The sequence below is a fragment of the Ctenocephalides felis genome, unplaced genomic scaffold (genome assembly GCF_003426905.1).
Source record: "Ctenocephalides felis isolate EL2017-DRISC unplaced genomic scaffold, ASM342690v1 CF-g0.4_SCAFFOLD_00845, whole genome shotgun sequence".
In the NCBI taxonomy this organism is placed as follows: domain Eukaryota; kingdom Metazoa; phylum Arthropoda; class Insecta; order Siphonaptera; family Pulicidae; genus Ctenocephalides; species Ctenocephalides felis.
In genome coordinates this window covers 53,965,976-53,990,612 of record NW_020536999.1, presented here as the reverse complement: position 1 = coordinate 53,990,612, position 24,637 = coordinate 53,965,976, and the positions used below count along the sequence as shown (strand labels likewise).

The 24,637-nt window shown below is 30.7% G+C and overlaps 2 protein-coding genes across 2 annotated transcripts in view; both read right to left on the bottom strand.

Annotated features, from left to right (window-relative positions):
* Nucleotides 1-785: 785 nt before the first annotated feature.
* On the bottom strand, nt 786-4,610 carry LOC113385604. The gene is made up of 7 exons (XM_026623456.1): nt 4,514-4,610; nt 4,279-4,315; nt 3,269-4,032; nt 1,760-2,187; nt 1,506-1,694; nt 1,296-1,411; nt 786-1,027 (listed from the first exon to the last, which is right to left on the bottom strand). The coding sequence occupies exons 1-7, from the start codon at nt 4,608-4,610 to the stop codon at nt 973-975; spliced, it is 1,686 nt and encodes a 561-aa protein (XP_026479241.1). The 3' UTR covers nt 786-972.
* Nucleotides 4,607-24,637, bottom strand: part of LOC113385595 — a 41,684-nt gene continuing 21,653 nt past the window's right edge. The window contains exons 2-5 of the mRNA XM_026623448.1: nt 10,943-11,069; nt 9,197-9,326; nt 5,209-5,318; nt 4,607-5,035 (exon numbers count right to left, since the gene is read on the bottom strand). Of these exons, the coding sequence (XP_026479233.1) occupies nt 4,607-5,035; nt 5,209-5,318; nt 9,197-9,326; nt 10,943-11,069 (796 nt within the window). The remainder of the gene's footprint in view (nt 5,036-5,208; nt 5,319-9,196; nt 9,327-10,942; nt 11,070-24,637) is intronic.

The window sequence follows — 24,637 nt, the reverse complement described above, 5'->3', positions numbered from 1 at the left end:
TAGTAAAATAATTTAGTTCATAAATTAACAGAGTACATATTTAATTTTCACATACATTGATCCTATACAATTATTGTTATTTAAATAACACTGTTTTATTTTTGAATGTAAACAGACCCATTTAATAATAACAGCAATAAATTATTTGATACAATTCAATTTCATACTTATTGTGAAAAATTAAGTTGAAAGCATTTCAAAATATTTTGCAAGAACTTTAAATAGTTAAGTAATATTTTTAAGCAAGGCATAGCATACAAACTGATGCATTGCAAGTAGACAGTCAATGTCTGATTATTTTTTCTAAATATATCCCTCCTGATACTTAAGTATGATTAAAATACGTAGAAATTAAAATGATTGACTCAAACTTATTAAACTTGAAAGACCATATTATAATATGGTATAATTATAAATATATATAAGTCGAAACCATACTTTAGTTTTCATCTAGTATTTGTAGGAATGATAAACTTTAAAACATATAAAAATATACTTTAAACACACTTAAAATAAAACAATTCGTTGAAAACTAAACGAATGAATAGAATTAAAAATATAATATTTCATTATTTGGCCTAGTATTATTCTATAGTTAATGGCATTAGTATAAATAGTTAAAAATCGATTAAATATATAGTTCCTATAATTACCTAAGTTTTCATAATTAAATAAAATGCCCACCATGAGATTTATGAAAATTAGCATCTACATTTTTTATTAATATTTAGCGTAATTAGCAGTCTATTATTATAATGCGCAAACTTTGGCAACTACATTTATATGTTATAATTGATGAAAACTTTAATATGATTGATACAATTCTTTTTAAAATGGGTTAAAACTGTAATGTTTTTTCCTTTTTACCATATCTGTAATGATTTATTTATAAACTGTAATGATTTATTCCTTTTTACCATATCCAATACCGTTATGCTTTGGCCTGCTTTTTAGACCAAGTTTAGATCTTAGTCATAAAGGCTTGTTGACATTCTCTGAAAACTGGCCGATGACATTACCGCGGGGCCTAGAAAATCAAATAGGTAAAAGTTCAAATATTAAATAATTTTTGTTAAAAAAATAAAATAAGTTCTCTATTGAAAAAAATATATCATCTGATATCTAAATAATAATGAATTTAGAAATTGTGAAATTTATTTAGGACGCAAATAATAAATATGAAACGTTTATGTTTTTTCAAAATTCATGTAAATGGAACTAAAGTTCATAATAAATAATTTTTGATTATTCATGTCACTTTAAATTATAAAGTTCATAATCAATTGTATACATACCTATAGTTTGCAACGACATATATTTTTCCTCTGCCGTTACTGGAAACAGCCATTCCAAGTTCTTTTGTTGCTCTCCATATGATTTGTGTAAATTGTGCTCCACCTCGCGCTTTTTCCTAAATAATTAATGATTAATTATATTATAGTTCTTAAATGCTTATAATATACCGTACTGAAATACGTTACTCAATATACTCATTACAGTTTTACCTTGGCATCCCAGTCATATTCACGCCCTTCTTCATACCAGCATCGAACAACATCCCTGGCTGAGACATGATCGCTGACATCAGATGACCATACCACAAAAATATTTTCTCCAAATTCACAACCAGGCTTATGTTTAAATTTATTTAATCGAGACAATTTCAGACTCCAATCTCGTGCTGATTCACATAACTAAAAAAGTTACAACCAGCAAATTAATGAATTGTTGTTGAATAAATATTAGAAATCTGTCTTACCTCTTGACTTAAAACTAAATTTGGCACACCGTGTTTTTTTCTATATTCATTGTGAACTTTTAAGCCTTGTAAAACAAATTCATCCCATTCATAAATTTCATGTAATTTATTATTTATAATTCCATTTATTCGTGCAATATTTTTGTCATTGTATTCTTGCATTTTATGCCTTTCAATGATTTTTTTTCTAGATTTTGCGGAACCATCTTTATGGATTTTTCTATTCATGTCATCAGATTCACCACTGCTTTCATTATTGTTCTTACTTTTTCCATTGCAGATGTTATCTTCTTCTTCATCAGAAAGCATTGTTCTAAATCCTCCAATGGGCGGAACATTATGCGTGAAACTGCCTAAGAAGTTACCCGGTGGATGGTAGTTTGCCACGATGAAAGTTTGTCCTTGTTTATTTGTAGCAATACCTACACCTGAATTAGGAAAAGAAAAGATTTGTTAAAAGTTAGGATGATATTATTTATACTGATTAGGGTTTGTCGGTTTTCAAAAACCGGTTTTAAACCGGTTTTTTGGCGAAAATGATGGAATTCGAAAACCGGTTTTTTAGTCAAAAAAGTCGGTTTTCACTGTATATGAATAGAAAATGACAAATATAGCCAAATATAAAACATAGATGATTTGATTCTTGAAATCATATTGGTTCAATAGCATTTGATATATTATTATCAGTTTGCAACGGTTCCCAGAAAGGTTTTGTATATTTAATTTAGATTTTTATACCAGTGTACATATTAATTTAAATCAGTGTGTCTTCTTCTTGAAGAAGTAACTTCCTCTACTCAAACTTAAAAAAAAGTTTTGATCTCTAGAAGCCACAAATAAAAGAATTTTGTGAGTAAACAAAGGACACGTCTAAGTAGCAATTCGATAGACGTTCTCAGTTTTTTGAAATCATATTTTATTAAACAAAAAACAATTATAATGTTTAATGTATAATGTTTTAAAATTAATTAATTAAAATTCCTCGGAACAGACAATACCCGAATTTAGCTGAATTGTTTTTAAAACTAAAATTGATATTAACAAGTATGTATCCACATGTATCTAATATTTTTTAAATTTTTTTATTTAATGAATGTTTTTTATTTAAAAATGTATTATTTATATTAATTCGAAAACTTTCCTTTCTATCATAGAAATATTTTCATTCTTATATGTGAAAATCATGCATGAATAACGAATAATTATTTTCATAGTTATTTAATATATTAAACCCATAGATATTTAACCAAGATAAACTATTATTTTTTAGTTCTACTAATTAAAATTAAAATAATTTTTTTTACTATCTATAAAATTAAACAATAAATAAATTCAGTGAAATACTACTCTAATTACACCAAATTTGTGGAAAAATTACAGAATATTCAAGCAAAATTTATTTCTATATAAAATTCGAAACCGGTTAAAACCGTTTTTTAGTAAAATCAAAATTCGAAAACCGGTTTCCTGAAATGTCGGTTTTGTATAAACCCTAATATTGATACTTACCTAATTCTCGTGAATCATTCCACACAACTTGTGTAAAATGGCCTGTGCGTAGCGTAGTCGGTTCCTTATAGAATTCATGCTGCCCAACTTCCGCGTACCATCGTTCTACTGCCTCTCGGCCGTTCGGTGGCGTGTGCAATCTCTCCGGAACACTTCCTGAACATAAAGAAGCAGTTCTTATCTGGCGCCTTTCAAATGCTGATGGCCTAGGAATGGTGTTCGAACGCTGAGGAAAAACGCAAGATGATCTACGGACAATCTTGGATCCTAAGCCTGGTTTTGGTGGCGCTGTCACTGGCCGTTCTGGAATAGAGCGAGGCGATTTCTTCAGCGATTTGCTGATATTTGGACAAAATTTATATTTTCCGTTGACAGATGCCGATTTGAAGCCGACGCATGGAGATACTTTGCCGGAACATAAAGATGGTAAATTATCCGAACAAGATGAAGTTGCTCTGGAAGTCGTCAAAAATGTTGTTCCGGCAGGCGATGTTGGTGTTTCATTTGATAATCTGCTCTCTGATCGTGCCTTTTGCGCTATAGCAGAACTTTGCTTCGTTTTTAGACTATTTCTTGATGCTCCAGAGAATTCAGATGTTATTTCAGAATGACTCCATGAATAATTTGATAAATCTCGGCTTACATTTTTAGATGGTGTAGAATCAAGGTCCCAAGTACAATATAAATTTTCCCCATATTCAGAATGCGGTCTGTGCTCCAATCGTCCCCGAATTGCTAAGGTATTGGCCCATTGTTGACTGTACCTATTTTATATGAGTAAATAAAAATTCTAAATTATGATAGAAATCGGTAATAATTTTAATGATATAATAATTGTATGTATAAATTCAAAAGATTAACTTTACACATATAGCTATTAGGCAATAAAATTTTAATTCATCATTAATATGCGAAGAAAGAAAATAAATTACATGCAATTATTTATACGCATAATCAATTTAGAATCATATGCAAATTAATTTAAATTCAACTAAGAACACTATACTTACTTGCAGAGTCGTTTACTCAATCGAAGTGGAGGCGCCCCTGCAAAGCGCGAAGCTTATTATGAGTTCTCAAGCATTCTTCGCGAAAATTTTCATTATTCTGGTAATTGTGAGATTTGCAGAAATCTGTAGAATCATAACTATCAAAACTTTCTAAGCTTTCACTTCTAGGTAAGTTTTCATAATATTGACCCATCAAATTGCCTTTAGGTTGAAATAGGGCCACAGCCACAGTTGCCGTTTGAGCTGCAAGATAACGCTATTCCAACTTGCAGGCTAGATTTCCATAACATTTGAGTGAAATTAGCGCAATCTGTATGTTTTGCATTTATCATTTTGATGTACAATTAGACGTACTAGCATCAGATTCGTAAGCTTCATTTTTTTCTGTGCCATTTGTTTTAAATGTTCGATTAACAAAATCCCGCTTAAGGTTAGATCCATGTCCATTATGCAAAACATTTTTTTCATGAGGTGACTTTGTGCCATTTTGTTTTTTGGAAACTTCTTGCATCTCATGTTCACTTTGCGAATGATCAAATTCACTACTAGATCGAAATTGGTCATCACAACTTTCTGCTCTATTCGAGATATAATTTTTTCCTTCTCCATACCAATGAGCTAATATTCTTGTAGGTGTAATAGGTGTTCCAGCACTTGACCAGTATACATTTATGCCTAGATTCTGATCTTCCATTTCTTTAGAGGCATCATTAATAGATTTTCCAGCAGCTATGGAATCTGCTAAAGTTTGCGAACTCTAACAAAAACATTACACGATTACTACATAAAACATTTTAATAAAAAAATTAAATTGTGCAATCTGCTTTAATATCAGTAAAACTAAAGTTATGAAGTCAAATCAAATATTGAATATTATTTCAAGTTTTCAATAACAAGATGTTTTGCTAATTAATCAGTATATTTTCTTACATTTCTCAGTCGATCAGAAATATGCAAATTTGGCGAGCCATGCTTATTTCTTAATTTGTTTATGGCACGTAGAAAATTTTGTTCGAAGTTTTCCTCTTCCAATGGCGGATCTGCAAGTCATAATAAACAATTAAATTAAAGAGTTTTTAAAAGCGAAAAAACGATACAAAAAATAAAAAAATAATATTCAAACCATGTTTAAAAGCGCGTCGCATGTTTATGACATATGTACATATGAAACTAATTAATAAAAAAACATATTGAAGTCATCGATCTTTATACCATTTAAAAATGATAGTATAACACGGTATAAAATATTAAAATCATACTCAAAACTGATCTGCAAAACAAAATATTCATTTTCCTTTGTTAAATCAAATCATAAGTATAATTTAGTTACGCAAATTAATTATTCAAAATGCAATAGGTGTGTAAATAATCATTCACATTAAAATTGGTTTAATTATTTTCTTACTGCAAATATTTACATGTCATATAATTAAATGAACATAATAAAAAATATCTAAAAATACCTATTGATATCAATATTATTATTATTAGAAACTGACCTTGCAACATATTTTGCGTTGCCAATTAGTTCATAATAACCATTTAAGAAAACAATATAGCCCAGCCTGGTACATTAAAAAAATGAACTAACAAATACTATTGAGTCATAAACCAAATTAGCTCAAAATTGTTTGTTTAAGATAATTTTAGTAATATAAATATAGTACAAAATAAGTGCAATAGTAGATGAGGTAAGAATGAATCTCCAAAACCCTTAGATATATCATAAAAAAAAATGCTCGCAAAAAATAAATTTCCAACGCCAGCATCTGTTTTTAAGCACGTGGTATATAATAGAAATTTTAATTTTATTGCGCTTAAGTACATAAATAATAATAGATTATATCAAACAAACTAGCAAATGTACACTATGTAAATAAAGCAACTAAGACTTAGTTACTAGGTAGACTTAGTTACTAAGTAGAAGCGCAAATGCCAATTGTTATCATAATATCGACTTCTAAACTTGGTATAAGCAAAATAATTCAAAGTAACTAAATGTATTACATTTGTAATAATTAAATCTTTTAGTTGTGATTTATATTTTATTGCAGGAATAGAAATCATATAGTTGGATGATAAACTAAAAAAGATAAATCTAAACAAAAGTTTGCTATTATGATATAAATTCTTGGTCGTCCCCTTTCTACATTTTTTAAAACGGTAGTTTTTTATTCGGTTCTTAAAATTTTTCGATCAACAGTCAGGTTGATCCGATTTATCAGGTATAGCTAATCCTGATATAATTTTGTCTATACTTTTAATATAAACTCTACACTAATTTTATCAAGTGATATGTTTTTAATCAGGGCAAAAATTGCCATAAATGGTAATTTAATTTTTGAGAGAAACGAGTGTCTGATTTAAATGATTCAAAAAACAATTCATTTGTATTGATGAAATGAAGAACAGGTGGAAATTTTGGGCATGTAAGTCTAGTGGTTTCAAAAATCCAATGAAAAAAGTGAAAAATTATGCCATTTGGCGGACAAAAATAATCATTAGGCATATGCACATAAAATTATCACATATTTTATAGATATTTTAATAATAAGAATAAATTTCGTTTCTACGCAGCTAACGTATCGCGATTGCTTTGAAAAAAAGTTCAAAATTTCCAAAATATTTTAAAGAATAAAAAAATCACATTTTTCAAAAATATCAACCGTTTCAAGAATTTTAAAAATATCTAAAATCGATTTTTTTCGATGCCATACACCACCAGTTGCATAATTTGATTTAAATTAATTTATATATTACCAAAATTTAGATATATAATTAGTGAACTCACATAACAATTATAGAATCGCTGAAATGAATAAAAGTAATTCAGAATCATACATAAATAACTTCCCGTAGGGCAACTTATAGTAATCGCAAAAAAATCGAAAATGAAAATTTTTATATATCTTTACGTTTCAAAGGTCTCTGAATATTTTGGCACACCTTAGAAAAAATGGATGTATGTGTGTGTGTGTCTGTATGTGTGTGCGTGTGTGTGCGGATACAAATTTTCGTCGACGATTTCGGGAACACCGATCAACCGATTTAAATAATTCAAAAAACATTCAATTCGTACTAATAAGGAGACGTGCTGATTAGTTTTTGACGGGGGCAGGTCTAGCCGTTCCAAAGGTACGGGGCAAAAGGTGCCAAAAACTGTAACACGGTTTTTAAGAGAACGGAGCGTCCGATTTTCAAAATTCAAAAAACATTTTACTTATATTAACAAGATGAAGAACTGATTTTCATAAAGGCTAGCGGTTTCGGAGATCTAATGAAAAAAGTAAAAAAAATGCCATTTGGCGGTCAAAAATGATCATCAAATTATTAGACATTTTATAGAGATTTTAATAATAAGCATAAATTTTGTTTACATTTTTATGGGTTACGTACCAATGTTTATCCGTTAGACGGCGACGCGGCGCTTCGATATTTCGTCTTTATGCAGTAAAAGCAATACGATTGCTTTGAAAAAAGTTCAGAATTTATAAATATTTCAAAATAAATTTTTCTTTTAGTCTTTTTTCAAAAAAAAGTAAATTTTTATCAAAAATGTATAGTTTCTCAAAAATCTAATTTTTTCAGAGTAATTTTTTTCAAAAATGTTAATCTTTTGTTTTTAAAAAAAATTCTACGGAAAGTTCCAGCAATTTGCCTTAAGGCACGATGCCATGCGCCCCATTAGTTTTTCAATTAAATGAAATGCCATATCTAGTATACATTATAAGATAAAAATACGTTGAAAATATCCTGGGCGCATTTTGAATAAATATACATCGATAAACAATTATAATATTTTCAATAACAATTATTTTCAGCCTAAAAGCTTTAAAACCGATTCAAATGGCTGCAAAAGTACTACCTTAAAGGTTAAGCTAATAAAGAAAGCGTTTAAACTAACAGTTTCTGCATGTTCAGCATCAATATTAAATCCAATTAAGTTTTATGGAAAAAGTTTTCATTGCCAAGGATTTTACAAATCGATTATACATTACACGAGCGCATCCTATGTATTTTTATATATGATTTATAATATCGAACTATGTAAGTTTCAAAGCATATATTTTGTACATTTCAAAGTTCCATAATACATTTCCTATGCTCTTCGTTTGCAAGTTTTATTGATACTGTAAACCTTGTACTTAATTTGTATTAACAATTATAATTTACACTTATATGGAAACCTTTGTTCAATATATAACTATTATTTGAACTCTTAATTTGCCGGCGCCAGTTTAACGCTAAATGAAAATCTAAATATAATTAACACAATTTTATAAGTAAAAGTATTTCGTAATACATAATTTGCTATAATATTGAATCTTCATGTCAAATAATGAAATTGAACTAAAAAAAATAAAGATTAACCAATTAAAATAGATCTGAAATATACAACACTATTTTCACTCATATAATTACATGGTGCAACTTATGAAACTGTACAAGAATATAAAAAATGCATCCTGATGCATAAAATAAAAAATAATAAAATCAATCGAATGTATAACAATTTACACAATCCAGAATATTGACCATTAAAATAGTGACAAAACAAATTCTCACCTAAAAGTCTCATAAAACATAAAACAGCAAAAAATTACATGATGAAATAAAATCAATCACTGATTTAATGATTCAACAGTGAAGTACAAGATTATAAATTGGGTTATTTAACGTTCTCAAGAAACAATAAAGGACACAATCTACCTGATGAAATAAGATACATTAAATTAAAAATTAAAGGAACGATGAGCAAAACCAATGTCTTTCTACCCAGAAAAAGAAGGTTGATTGCTCTGTTCTTTATTTTAATGACTATGTATGTGTATATTTTTAAATAGATTTGAAAAATATTTAAATTTTTGACAATAATGTATTTTAATAAGATATATGTGTTAATATTATTACTTATTACCTTCAGAGAGCGAATTGGACAAATTTGAAGGCAATCTGGCTAGTGAGTTTGGCTTCAATAACCTGGTAAATTTTCGATCCGTTTTCTCATTACCACGAAATGTTTCTATCGTTTCTCTCGTAACAATTTCCTATAATATAAAAATATTTATATTTTTATATATTCACATTTGATTATTAAATTACTTTTTTCTATATTATATTAAAACAAACAAAAAACAAAACAAAACAAAACAAAAAATTAAAAAAAAATGATGAAAACGATAAACATACAATAATAATAGGTGACATAAATTTAGATTTAATACCCATTAACATATACAGATTCAAATAAAGAAGATTGAATGGAATATATAGTATGTAAGATATGACATTAATTGTAGTGTTTGTTGATTTATGATACAGGGGATATTATATATTTCATTTGTATTAATCATGCTTTGCGTTGATGCATGAAAAGAATTACTTAGAAACAAGTTAATTTTCTTAAGAATAAACAAAGAATAACTTATTAAAAATTTCATTGTCATTTGTTTAGAACTAGCCCCAAACACTGGGTAAGTTGCAGCAACGCACTTTTTTTAGAAATTGATTAGTTGTGAAATAATAAACAATAATTATAAAATTATTTTAACTGGTTTTGGCATAATAATAGTTAGAGCATATATTTATCTTTATTTCTTAAAAATATAATCAGTGGTCAATATATATTAATTAAAAAAAATCTGTTACAACAAGCCCTTAGCTCCTCTATTCATATATGAGTAAAATCTTGACAGGATTAACATCAAATAAAAAGGATTGAGTCATTATGTATCTAATATACTTAAACTACTTTAAATACATATTTAAACACTTTTAACATATATCTATATATTTAGCGTAGGGCGGAGCATAAAGGTCCAACTTGACCTTGAGCAATTATATTGTGAAAACCAAACCAACTATATCACAACAAATAATACATATCAAACAAACAATTATCTGACTATATTCAGTGAAACTCACAGATAATTTATCATTGTAGAAATGTGTTTTTTACTTTTTCTCAAAAATTTGTCGCGAAATCCTTCTTACTGAACGGCCAGGAGGCACTAGGTCCAATGTCTTATTTTCCATTTTGAAGGTAAATTACGAACAAATAGCTACATTATTCAACCAAATATAAATTTCATGGGTGCAGTTTTTACAGAGATAACACGGAACATCACCTTCATCTGGTATTTTGCCAGAAATATTCATCAGCAGAGTTGGAACTACTATTTATTTAATTCATCATTTGTAAAATTGTTTTCTTAAATTTAAATTACTTTTTTATTTACTACTTTATATTGTTTACGCTTTTTTTCTGGATGAAGATTCAGTTGGTCTTTTTTACCCCACTCATCCACAAGTAACATTTTATATAGTTTATATAATAAAAACTGTTGAAACCAACTCAAAATTAGCAATTCATCTAATAAAACAATTAAATAACGTTCAAAAACTAAGGTTTACTAAACGTTTAAATATTAAGGTTTCGTAAACTAAGCAACAAATGGTCACAACTAAAAATCTAATTATGAAATCAAGGTGATGGCTGGATATACATCTTTGTCCGTCTACTTTCAAATATTGTTGTTAAAATTTTTTTACTTTACTTGTGTTTGAGATATTGGTGGTGAACCTTTTTACCCGCGGAACTTCAAGCCTCGCTCTACCCCATATACACATACACACATATTATATATATACTTTATACTCTCACCTGTCCATTTTTCGCTTTGAATGTCCTCTCCTCCAGCTTCCTGACCATAACAACGCGGTTGAGGCCCCCAAACTCCGCATGTCCGTGGGCAGAAGTTCGGAAACGGGACAAATCAAGAAGGCAGGACCTGTTGAACATTGAGATTTATTAGAGTCACATAACTATTACTATTGCAGCGACACTAGCTCTCCTACTATTGAAAAATAGTAGTAAAGAGCTACACTAGCCTCCACACTATTAGGGACCCTAATGTGTGGAGGGGGTCAGGCTTCCAGGTATATAACCAAAGCAGCTACCATCCTCGATCTCTTTTCTCTTCTACTGGTCGAGCAGGCAACACCTAGATAAACTACGGAGTCCAACCAAGGAATACCAAGAATACCGGCATTCAACCAAGAAGATTTTGTAAATTATTATAATTTTGTAATAAACTTTATTTTTCATTTATAGTGTCTTGATTTTTATATGTGGGACCACTCCACATAATTGGTGACCCCGACGCTGAATTGGACCACATAATTGGTGTGAGCTGAATTACTATAGAGCACTATCCGTACAGAAGACAATAAAAAACAATGAATAAAGACATGCAGGACACTAAAGGGGAACTGGATGCAATCTCACGCACTCCGCATCTACCGCCATTTTTAAGTGAGAAACCGACATTGTGGTTCACAATTGCCGAAGCAATATTTTCTCGATGCCGCATCATCAATGACCTGGCTAAATATGAATTTGTAATAGCTCACCTAGATTGCAAATATTTACTCCAGATAGAGGACGTGATAAATTCTCCGCCTGCAGAGAACAAATACATAAAACTAAAGGAGGAATTAATCAAAAGGCTATCAATTTCCGAACGGCAAAGGATAAGACAATTACTTTTGCAAGAAGAACTTGGTGATCGAAGTCCTTCTCAGTTCCTACGTCACCTTCGTTCATTGGTCGGAACAACTACAGTCGACAATTCACTCCTACGAGAAATCTGGATTCAACGACTACCGGCACAGACTCAACAAATACTGCAAACCCAGATCAATGGAGACCTAGAAGAACTTGCATCGCTCGCCGACAAAATATGTGAGATTGCACAACCACCAGTAGTCGCAGCAACTAGTAACAACCAACAGCAAGACATCATACAAAAACTAATTGATAAAAATGATCAACTAACACAGCGTGTGGAAGATCTTACAGAGCAATTAGCCAAGTTAACCTATCGTAGCAGACTCAACCTATCAGCACATAGAAACTGTAGCCCATTTCGACAAGACAGGTCTAACCACTTCTTCAGGCCGAGAAGTACTTCTAGATCGCGCAACCGAAAAACATTCTGTTGGTACCACGCCAAATTCGGAAAGAAGGCAAGAAAATGCGAGAGTCATTGTTCGTTCAGAGAGGAAAACTCCAACGGCAAGGAGTGATGGCGACCTATCCTTGCTCTTCATCAAGCCGTCGCCTCTTCATAAGTGATCGCAGAACTAAGGTACAGTTTTTGGTCGACACAGGTTCAGACGTTTGCGTGTATCCAAGGCGCTTAACTGCTAAACCTAATCCTCAACTAAACTATACTTTGTCTGCAGCCAATGGAACCAACATACGCACGTACGGGGATATTATTTTACAATTAGATTTTGGACTAAGAAGAAATTTTACTTGGAGATTCATCGTAGCAGACGTAACAATGCCTATACTTGGAGCAGACTTTTTGGCGTACTACAATATCATTATCGATATAAAGAATTCTCGTCTACATGACAACCTGACATCACTGTCATCTCCAGGATGTGTCACATTCTCTCGGATACAAAGTGTCAAGTCTATATTTGGAGATAGTGCTTACAATAAATTATTAGCTGATTTTCCATCCATCACCAGACCATCAGGCTTGTGTCAAGAAAGCAAACACAAAACATTTCATTATATCAGAACCACTCCAGGACCTCCAGTTTCTTCTAGACCACGGCGCCTCAAGCCAGATTTACTTCGAGTAGCCAAAGAAGAATTTAAGAATATGGTAGAATTAGGCATTGCAAGACCCTCCGATAGTTCTTGGTCTTCACCTCTACATCTGGCACAGAAAAAGGATTCGACGTGGCGTCCATGCGGAGATTATCGGCTACTCAACTCACGAACAATTCCAGACAAATATCCTGTTCGTCATATTGCGGACTACGCCCATAATTTAGCAGGATGTACTATATTTTCAGTGATCGACTTAGTGAAAGCCTTTAAGCAAATTCCAGTCCATCCTGATGATATTGCAAAAACAGCAATAATAACACCATTTGGGCTGTTTGAGTTCCCGTATATGACTTTTGGACTAAGGAATGCAGCACAAACATTTCAGCGATTTATAGATGAGGTTACACAAGGTCTGGATTTTTGTTACGCATACCTAGATGATATTCTTATATCATCTACATCGCTAGAAGAACACCAAGATCATCTCCGCCAATTATTTGAACGCCTGAAAGACCACGGCGTTGTCATTAATCCAGCGAAATGCGTATTAGGTGCACCCAAAGTTACATTTCTTGGTTATGAAATTTCTAAAGATGGAACTTTGCCACCACAAGACCGTATCAACGATCTCCAAGAATATCCGCTACCGGCAACCTACTCAAAGCTGCGACGCTTCATAGGAATGATTAATTACTATCGAAGGTTTATTCGTCACATAGCTGAATTTCTTGCTCCGCTACACAAGCTGCTCTCAGGATCTACCAAATCTGGATCACAACCAATTTCTTGGACCCCACAGCTTCAAGATAACTTCGAGACATGTAAGAAAGAATTGGCTAAAGCAACATTACTAGCACACCCAGTTCCAAATGCTCAAACAGCATTATTTAGCGATGTATCCAACCATTCTATCGGTGCAGTATTACAGCAGTACATCAATGGCACTTGGCAACCTTTGGGCTTCTTTTCAAAAAAACTATCTGAGAAACAACAACTTTGGCCAGCATATTATCGAGAACTTTTGGCTGGATACGAAGCAGTGCAACATTTTCGAAGCTTACTGGAAGGGAGACATTTCATTTGGTTTACTGACCACAAACCTTTAATTCACGCCTTTTCCCAGCGAAAGGACAAGCTGCCGCCAATACAATTAAATCAATTAAGTTTTCTGTCGCAGTTTACAACAGATGTTCGCTATGTTAGTGGACAACAAAACATTGTAGCCGACGCTTTCTCAAGAGCAGAAGCCATAACATCGCCTTTGGATCACTCCGTTATTGCTAAATCGCAAGACGAAGATGAAGAATTGGTAACGCTCTTAAAATCAGATACTGCTCTCAACCTGAAACGCATCGCTATTCCAGGAACCAAAGAACAATTATATTGCGACATATCTCAAAATCGATTACGTCCTTATGTTCCTGCTGAACATAGACGACATATTTTTAATACTCTGCACAATCTATCTCATCCAGGTATAAAAACCACAACTAAACTCATCACGGGTAGATTTGTTTGGCCTGGCATTCGCAAGGATTGTAGAACCTGGGCTCGAAGCTGCATCTCATGTCAACGCTCCAAAATTGGTCGGCATATAGTCACACCACTTGGAGAGTTCAAAGTGCCACCCGCCAGATTTCTGCATGTTCACATTGACATTGTCGGACCACTTCCACAATCAAAAGGCTTCAAATACCTATTCACCGCTATAGACCGTTACACACGCTGGCTTGAAGTTTTTCCTCTATCAGATATTACCGCAGAAAGTGTAACCTGGGCTTTCTTGTATTCTTGGATTTCACGCTTTGGTGTTCCTTCTCAAGTAACTAGCGACCAAGGACGGCAATTCTGTTCAGCTGTTTTTCAAGGAGTAACCAAACTACTAGGAATTTCCCACATTCCTACTACAGCATATCACCCGCAATCGAATGGATTGATTGAAAATGCTCACAGGCCACTGAAAACAGCCCTCATGTGCCATGCAGACCCGTCATGGATGGATTCTCTACCAATTATTTTATTAGGAATTCGAGCTTCTGTTAAAGAAGACATTAAAAGCAGCAGCGCCGAATTAGTATATGGAGAGCCGCTTCGTCTACCTGGCGAATTTTTAATCAGCACACGCAAGGAGATACCAACAATAGATTTATTGAGAAATCTACATCGACATTTCGAAACAATACATCCAACTCCTACATCTGCACATGGATCGAAAAAGACTTTTGTACATAAAGAACTAAGTAATGCAAAATTTGTATTCCTTAGGGAAGACGCTCTGCGACCAGCGCTTTCTTGTCCATACAGAGGTCCGTATGAAGTCATAGATCGAAACTCCAAAACATTGAAAATTAAAATTGGAGAACGCAATGTAAGAGTATCCATCGATCGTGTCAAGCCCGCTTTTACCACAGAAGACGACCAAAGTACGAGTCCAACTCCATCCAGAGCTACTGAACATACCTCCAATCAATATAAAACACGGTTTGGACGGGTAGTTCGTCCTCGCATCCAATAAAATTAATACAATTTTATTGACTCGCCAGGGGGGTATTGCAGCGACACTAGCTCTCCTACTATTGAAAAATAGTAGTAAAGAGCTACACTAGCCTCCACACTATTAGGGACCCTAATGTGTGGAGGGGGTCAGGCTTCCAGGTATATAACCAAAGCAGCTACCATCCTCGATCTCTTTTCTCTTCTACTGGTCGAGCAGGCAACACCTAGATAAACTACGAAGTCCAACCAAGGAATACCAAGAATACCGGCATTCAACCAAGAAGATTTTGTAAATTATTATAATTTTGTAATAAACTTTATTTTTCATTTATAGTGTCTTGATTTTTATATGTGGGACCACTCCACACTATTTATCTAAATTAGAAGCAAGTTCTTATTATAATGCTGCATTCATAACACATATGAGATCATATATAGTCGAATAAGTTAGATAACTTGAAAATATATATGGAATATACCTTAATATTTTGCAAATAATATTACACATTTTTTTGTGTCAATACTTGTTCTTGGTATAATTTTCTCTGTAGATAGATGTATCACGAATGGTTCCAAACCGAATTCAAGATATTATGTTTATCAAGTCATTTCGGAGGTTTCTTATTGATTTACTTTGTTTCTTTGATTTGCCTGTATCTTTTACCTTTTTCTCGAATAATTCAAAATTGACTTTTTAAATTTTAAATGCAACAGTTATAACTCAGTGAATGAATATCTAGTACTGGTTTCGCTAACCAAGGTTTTGAACACCAGGATAAGTTGATCTTTCAAAGTAACAATCACAGATATAATTTATATAATTTATTTCGTTCCGTAACTTTACTCTAAATTGTTTTTAATGAGAAAATCAACTAAAACAATAATGATAATAAATATTTTTACAGAATAACAATTACGCCACTTCTGGGCCCATAATACTATTTATTTAAATAGTATTTAAACTCTTCTCGGTGCGTAATATTTAGGCTTAGAGCTTAAACGTACATCACAATTGCCTAGGGCGGGGTACAAAGGTCCATTTTAACTTTGAGCATTTATATTGTGGAAATCTAACCAACTACATCAAAACAAATAACACATATCAAATAAACAACTATCTAACTACGTTTGGACTCGTTCGTAGGTGAGTGGCTAGAACGACTGGACTTGGATCAGGGGTCCCGGGTTCGATACCCACTTCGAGCAGCCTATTGTCAGGCAGCAGTGACAACAATTTTCACTTGGAAATATAGATAGCAATATGTTTCCAAGTGAAAATAGCCCTAATACGGCATTGCTGCACTAATAAAAAGTCATCACTATTACAACAATTGTAATAATAAAAATTCAGCACATAGAGATGAGACAACTGTTTGGGTTGCTATCTATAATAAAAATAAACGTAGTTTGTAAGAGATTCATCACAACAGCTCATAGAACCCATAAGCTCCGGTCGCTGTTCAAATAAATTAAAAAAAAAAAAAAAACTACGTTCAGTAAAATTCCCAGCTAATCGTCATTATAGAACTATGTTTTATTTGCAAAACTATTTTTCGAAAATTTGTCACCTGGTTCTTTTTACCCAATAGGCGGGGTAAAAGGACAGACACGATGCAAAAAATTACCATTTTATTTTAATTTAGAAGAGGCTTTATGGAATAATATTACATTATTTAATCGACGCAAAGCTGTTAAATTATTAGGTTGAATAACAAAGTTAAAAGCCATAATTTGAATATGTAATTTTAAACATAATAAATGAAAAGACTTATCAACTCTTACTACTATAATAAATCTTGCTTTGGTAGGTATTTCTGTATAACTTATCATAATCAGACTTATGTATATTAAAATACAATTAATGCAAATAAAGTGAATTCAACTTCTGATTGAAATACATATTTTATAGGTTCATTTTTTATAAAGATCCAACCTTATAAATCTTTGTCAAAAGAATTCATCATCAAAGTCGAAATAACTATTAAGTTAATTTTACTCTTGCAAAATTGTTTTTTCAACTTATTATACATTTTTAATTATCAGTATCTTATTGTTTACACTTTGCCAGTATAAATAAGTACTACGCCAACCACTTGTAATTACAAGTCCTCTATAATAATATACTAGCTTAAGCTATTATGGAGGTTATAGCAATAAAACCGTAGAATTCAATTCCAAAACGGAAATATACTTAAAAATTAAATTCAGGTATCTTAAACTAAATAACCGTGCTCAAAAACGAAAAAAACTTTCGTTACAAAATTCAAAATGTGGCCGTTTATCTTGTGGTAGCAAAGTCGCCGGATATCAGGCAGTGGCTGGTTACAAATCTTTTGCCCTCCTCTTTAAAATATTGTTGTTAAAAAACTTTTCTTGTTTCTATGATCTGGGTAGTGGAATTTTTTACCCGCGGTCTTTCAAGCCCCGCTCTACCCTATATTATATCCATATTTTACTTAATTTCACTCTCGGCGTTGCTAGTTTCAAAATCATTATAAATTACATCAAATTTTCATCTCAGGCTTATCGCCTTGATTTATGTGCACGATAATTTCCATATTGTATTTGATTACTTGAAACACACCTATTCTGAAAATAGATCAAAGCCGAGCGATAGGATAGGATTCATGGGCGGTTTCCATCAGAAGATTACTGATTACTCTGCAATAATGATTAATTGACTAATTGTCTTCAGATATAAACTTGATAATGTCAAACGTAATAAAAATTTATGATGTAAGATACTTGATGTAATATTGTAATAGCTCTTAAATGCTAAGAATAGTGAGCATGGGATTTAATAGTTGAAACTTAAAAATTTTTAGATATTATATTTCATATATACAGTAGAGAGTAGAGCATCGGGGCTAGTGCCCAGGACGGCAAATTTTCTAGGGCAGCAAATGATTTTTACTAACTATCAAAATAGTTTAATTAATTTATTTCCATAAATATTTAAAAAAATAATATTTTGATTTTTAAGAACTATCAAATTTATGTAGTTTCTCTGACTAATCGAATATTTATCATGTTTTTTTTTGAAAACAAACTTTAATTGATAAATGATGGGGCAGCAAAATTTTAGTGATAGGGCTCATTTTTGTTAGTGCCCTCGAGCAAAAATTTAAATCCGGCCCTGCGTATATAGTTGAGTTAGTTAAGATTCACATGAATTCAATTTTTTTTCTGATCTACATCGAAACAATCATTCAGTAGAAAAATTTAATTGTAAAGGATATCATTACACAGTGGTTAAAACCAAGAAATATACTCAAACGTAATGAACATGATGATTAAAAAATAAAAATTAAAACTCTATGATCAGTTATAAAAGTTTAAAAACTAAATGAAGCTTTTTCCAAATGTATTTAGTTAAATAAAACCGAACCGAATAAAATAGGTTTTTCGTTCAGTATTTACTCACAGTAAAAACGTGGTAATCAACACCAAATTTAAAAATTGATACTCTTTTATAATAATTGAAATCTGAAAATTTCCAACCATCTTAGAATATACAAATCATACATTTTGGGAAGGTGTTTTGCCATGTTCAGCAGAAATACGTATAAGAAGAACAAATATACAAAGCATGAATTAAAATTAGAGTTTGTACCATTAGTATTAATATTTTATATTTATATTCATGTACTAATTTTTTTTTAATAATGTATTTTATTATGGCTAGAAGATCAAAAGGGTCCAATTAAAACAGAATTATTATATACATATTGAAACATCATTTAACTTTCAAATATGAAAAATTCTCAAAGGTTGTCGACCCACAGAACACTCTATATTACATTCATGAGTATTGAAAACCCCTAAAGTTATTCAATATATATTATATACCTCGCTTCTAAATTTGATAGGTAGTGTAAATATGTTCAACAAATAAAACCGCTGCATATACACATAGAATATATATATATATATATATATATATATACTCATGTGTATATCGATAAAGGTGTGTACATGCAATTACATGAAACCGGCATTGTCATTAAAATTCGCTCATGCGTCATATTTCACATGGGTAATCAAGTTTTAGAATAATACTTTTGTTCACCAACACATGGCAAATTTATAAAACAAATGCTAAGAAAAAATACTAAAATCACCAGACACAATAATAATACAATATTATTATTAGTATACAGCGATGTAATTAATACTTTGTCTCAATACATGGCGCTCATCGTTCCAAGAATTGTTTAGAAACTCAAACTCTATATTGGTCTAAAAACATATACTCTTTTTTTATCTATGGGTCTAAGCTAAAAATATTTCAAATTAACTTTCAGAAATGCTTTATTATTTTTATATTTTTTGCAAAATACATGCACATACACAAGTTTTTCTTAGAAATTAACATCTATTCAATTTCAGTTCGAAACTGTATAGAAACTGAACATGTGTATTTTAATTTTAATTGTTTTTGAACAAAGATTTCCTATCTACAAGTGACGGTTGGTATCTACAGATGTCCAAACTCTTTCTGATTAATTTAACAAAACAACCTTTCCTAACAATATTGCGTTATTCATGATTTAGGGTAGAGCGGAGTTTAAAGGTCTGTGAGTAAAAAGGTCCACCACTGAAATCTCAGAAACCAGTAAAGTTAAAAAAAAATTTAACAATAATATTTTTAAAGTAGAGGAAAAAAGACAACCAACCATCACCTTGATTCTTACTGTGATCAGGATCCTGTATTGCTATCAGGAGATAAACGACAATGTTTAAAACTCCATAACAAAAGTATTTTCTTCGGTTGTGCCGTGGTTTATTTTACTAGACTTTAAGATATTTTTCAAGTATACGTCATTTAAATGTTTTATAATATGTATTGCTAATTTTAAGTTAGATTCAACAGTTTTTCTTATATAACTTCTATAAAAGCTTACACCTAGGTGGGTTAAAGTAAACCAACTGAACCTTTATCCTGGAAAAAGAATAAAAATTAAAAAAAAATCAAATAAAAAAGTTTAAAATCACTGACTTTAACATTAAAATTAGACATTGCACTTGTTTGTCCCTTGGCCGTCTTAATTTACCCCGCCTATGGGATAAAAAGGTCCAGATTCCAAATTTTTGAAAAACTGAGAAAAAACATATTTTTACAATGATAAAGTATAACTGGTTGTTTTACTGAACAAAGTCACATGATTCGTTTAATATATGTTATTTGTTGTGATATAATTGGTTTGATTTATTAATATTAATATAATTGCTTAAACTCAAATTGGACCTTTGTGCCCGCCCTACCCTATTTCTATTTTCGACAATTGATTAGCCAGTTTAGTATCCTGATATTTAGCATTTAAGTAGTCGTGAATTGATTGAGTCAATGGCATTGATTTCCTATTGAAAAAATAAATTTTATCAGAGTTAAATTCTGAAGCTTCTGAAGTAAATAAAATACTAAAATCAATTAGAGTAGTGTCTTTTAATATGTGTTATTTGACTTTCTGATGTGAACATAATGTCGATATGCCTCAAATTAAAGGCCAAGTTCTTAAACAGAAATATAGCTATGACAAACAATTTTTTTGAAATGATTTATAAAACAAAAATATTTGTATCAAAGAAGCAACCTTTATAGATAGACTAGAATATATATCATTGATACAGTTATAAACAATTCAAGATAACTATATAATATAATTTGAAGCTTGTATATGTAGTACTAAAAAATTGTAGTAATTAAATAAATAGGTAAAAGCATATTTTTATGATAAGTAATTAATATTAGTTATTTCTCTAAACTGCGTTTCATTAAATTACATACATTTGAGTATTCTTAATACTATAACTCTATTACACCAACCTTTAGAATTATGTAATATAAACTTAAAGGGACTTGAATTAACCTAATAATTATGATCAGTTAGTTTTTACATAGGTTTATGATCTTCTTGCTATTCTACTCTAAGATCTTTAATCGATTTATAATCTATTATCTACCATATTTATAAATGTATCATTCTAATTTCTGGATGTCCAGTAGAAGACGGATTTTAAATTATATTGGAAATAAAGACGTACATATGTTATTTTTTGATATTGGATCAAAGGATTATCATTATCTTTCATTATCTCGAAAAGTTTAATTATAATGTTATTATCGAATCGGTAGATAATATTTTGTCTTCATGTGTTTTGTAATTTTTCAGTAATATAGATACATTGAAAATTGAATCAAATAAAAAAAATGTTATCTACCTATCCGTGTTGTGGCTACCTATCATGTCTATTATCAACTAAAATTTTATCGCCGATATGTTCTCACGTATAACTAATAATATTTGTGAAATTTAGTAGGTAGTTATAAATTCTTTGTTATCTGCGATGAAAGTTCGACGTAGTGTACTAAACGAATAAATTATAACAAAGATATGATATCGAATTAACTTCTTCAGTTCAGGAAGTTTATAATAGTTTAACTCATTTAAACATGCACGCAGGTACGCCTACACGCACGAAAGATTCATATGAAGCACAAACACTGATATATATATATATATATAAATATATATATATATATATATATATATATACATATATGCCCCTATAGAAAAATTAGGTTTCAAAGTGCAGCTACGGGCGTAAAATGGCGGATTATGGGAGAGATTCTTTAAGCATAATCGTCTTAACGAGATTCTGTTGTGTTTGTATATAAAGACAACCATTCAATTAATATAAAAAAAACTAACATTTCTTCAATGGATGTTTAATATTTGTAGTTTTATCCATGGTCAGATTGGATAAAAAGTAGGAAAGTCCATGAGCAAATTTTAAAATTTAATTTTCTTTCTATTGGGGAAAGGCGGGGCACAAAGGTCCAAATTGACTTGCAGTATGTTCAGTAGAATTCCCAGTTAATTCATAATTATAGAATTATATTTTTGAAGTAAAACTTCTTTAGGCGCGACTAGGGAGTAAAGCAGTACAAATGCAACTAAGGATACAAGAAAGAAATTGGAATGTCATTAGTTTTGAGGTTACATCGTAGTACAAATCTCGATTTAATAAAAAATACCTGAATCAGAATAATATTTTACACTGTACCCCGTAAATAATTATAATGAAAACAATAAAACAAATGAAACATTTGCGCCGTCTACGAAACGTAAGTTTATTGATATAATTTCTATATTATTCGTAGTTTTTATAAATCTTTGAAGTTATTCGAAATAAAAATATTTTTATAGGCAAGACAGATATTACAGCTGCTCAAAGAATGAGATTGTATCGTCAGCAATGAAGTAAAATAAAATACATGCAGTCAATGAATGCATGTTAATTTTGTTACATGAAGTTCTTCAAACATAATTACACGATGAGTGAAATTGTGAAAACAATATTTCTTCAGGCGTTGTTTAACATAATCCACTGTGTGAACGATTATTATAGAATTTATTAATCAGTAATTCCTTCATTTTGTCTAATAAAGGTTCAAGTTCTAAATGCTAATTACAATGAAAAATCAATCATATCATATTTGAAGTAGGTATGACTTTAATTACATTATTGTTTTCAAATATTATAAATATTTTTAATGCTAATATGAATATATAATTTATAATTTATTTTTATATAAATATGCATAATGGGTGAAATTAATAAATGTGTGCATCACGAGTGTTACAATATTACTAATAAACATTATTCAAAATTGTTTTATGATGTATTTATTTTTAACTTAAATGCCATCTCGCACAATAGTATAAAAGTTTTGCGCGCACTCTTTACTATTTTTCTAAAATTTGTCAATAACAAATTTTTAATTTTAAGTAACTTTACGGGATCATAGGAGCATTATTCAACTAATGCAAATTACAAATTTCTTAGGCACATTTTTTACAAAGATCACATTGTATAAAACCTTGATCTGGTATGTGGTCAGAAACATTCATTTGCTAAGTTAGAATACTTATAATTTAATTTATTTATTGTAAAATTGCCTTTTTATTTAGTATTTTCCTGTCGTTTACAACTTTGCAAGTGTGAAGATTTAGTTGGTCCCTTTTACACTACTCACATAATAAGCCTTTATAAAGGTTATATAAAATAACTTAAAAATAACGATACATCTTATAAAACAATTTAATGGAGTATACTCAAAAATTTAAATTCAAGTGTTGTAAACTAAAGTTGTAAAACAGTGCACAAAACCAAAAAGATTGACAAAGGAAAAAAATACTTTCTTTTTGAAAATGGCCGTTTATCTCCTGATAGCGACGTTGTAAAAATTAAGTAGATTGTTAGTTATACATGTAATGCATCTACTTTAAAATGGTTTTGTTAAAAAATTCTATATTTTACTTGTTTTTGAGATAAAGCTGATAGTGCCTTCTACCCGCGGACCATTAAGCCCCGCTCTACCCTTTATGGATGCTAAATTTTTTTTGTATGTATATATCTTCCACTACCTAAATATGTAGGTGTATATTAGTGATGGGCGTTGAAACAACGAACGGTTATTTTCAACCGTTTCTTCTTCGTTAACTAACTAACCGTTTCGTCGCAACGAAATAACTAGTTGAAAATCAACTGGTTTCGAAGCAGTTGAAAACATGGCGGCCAGTTAGTTTTTTCAACGATATAGGAATTCGTTTGTTGTCGAAAACGAACGTAGGCAGGTACCTGCGTCGGAAAGGATCAACTAATACTATGAAAATCGCTTATTGTTAGGCTACTGCTTTTATAATATTGCAAATGTTCATGTACATCTTAAAAGAAACTTGTGACACGCGCCAAATCGTTTAATTTTAGAAAATCAGTTACATTTATTATAGTTTTCAATGGTTAATATTTTTCATAAAAATCTCATAGCATTTGTCTTGTAATAATTTTTTTAAACTAAACCTGAAAATTGATTTTTTATTTTTCATAACATTTTATATAACTATACATTTTTATATTGCTATTTTTATATAACATGTAAATTCGATGTTTTAGTATATGGCTTTGCTATAATGAAAATATTTAAGTTTTTTGAATTAAACCTTTATTTATTATATATATATATATATATATATATATATATATGTGTGTGTGTGTGTGTAATAAATGTGACAATTCACATTTATTTCTTTTTATTCATCAAATCCAACGTCAACTTGACTTTTATAAGAACAAACTTCATATTACCAACTTTCAATGGAACAGTTATTTCAACTATCAGTTTCTTAACGTTGCCAACGTTGAATCGTTAAAAATAACTATAGTTGA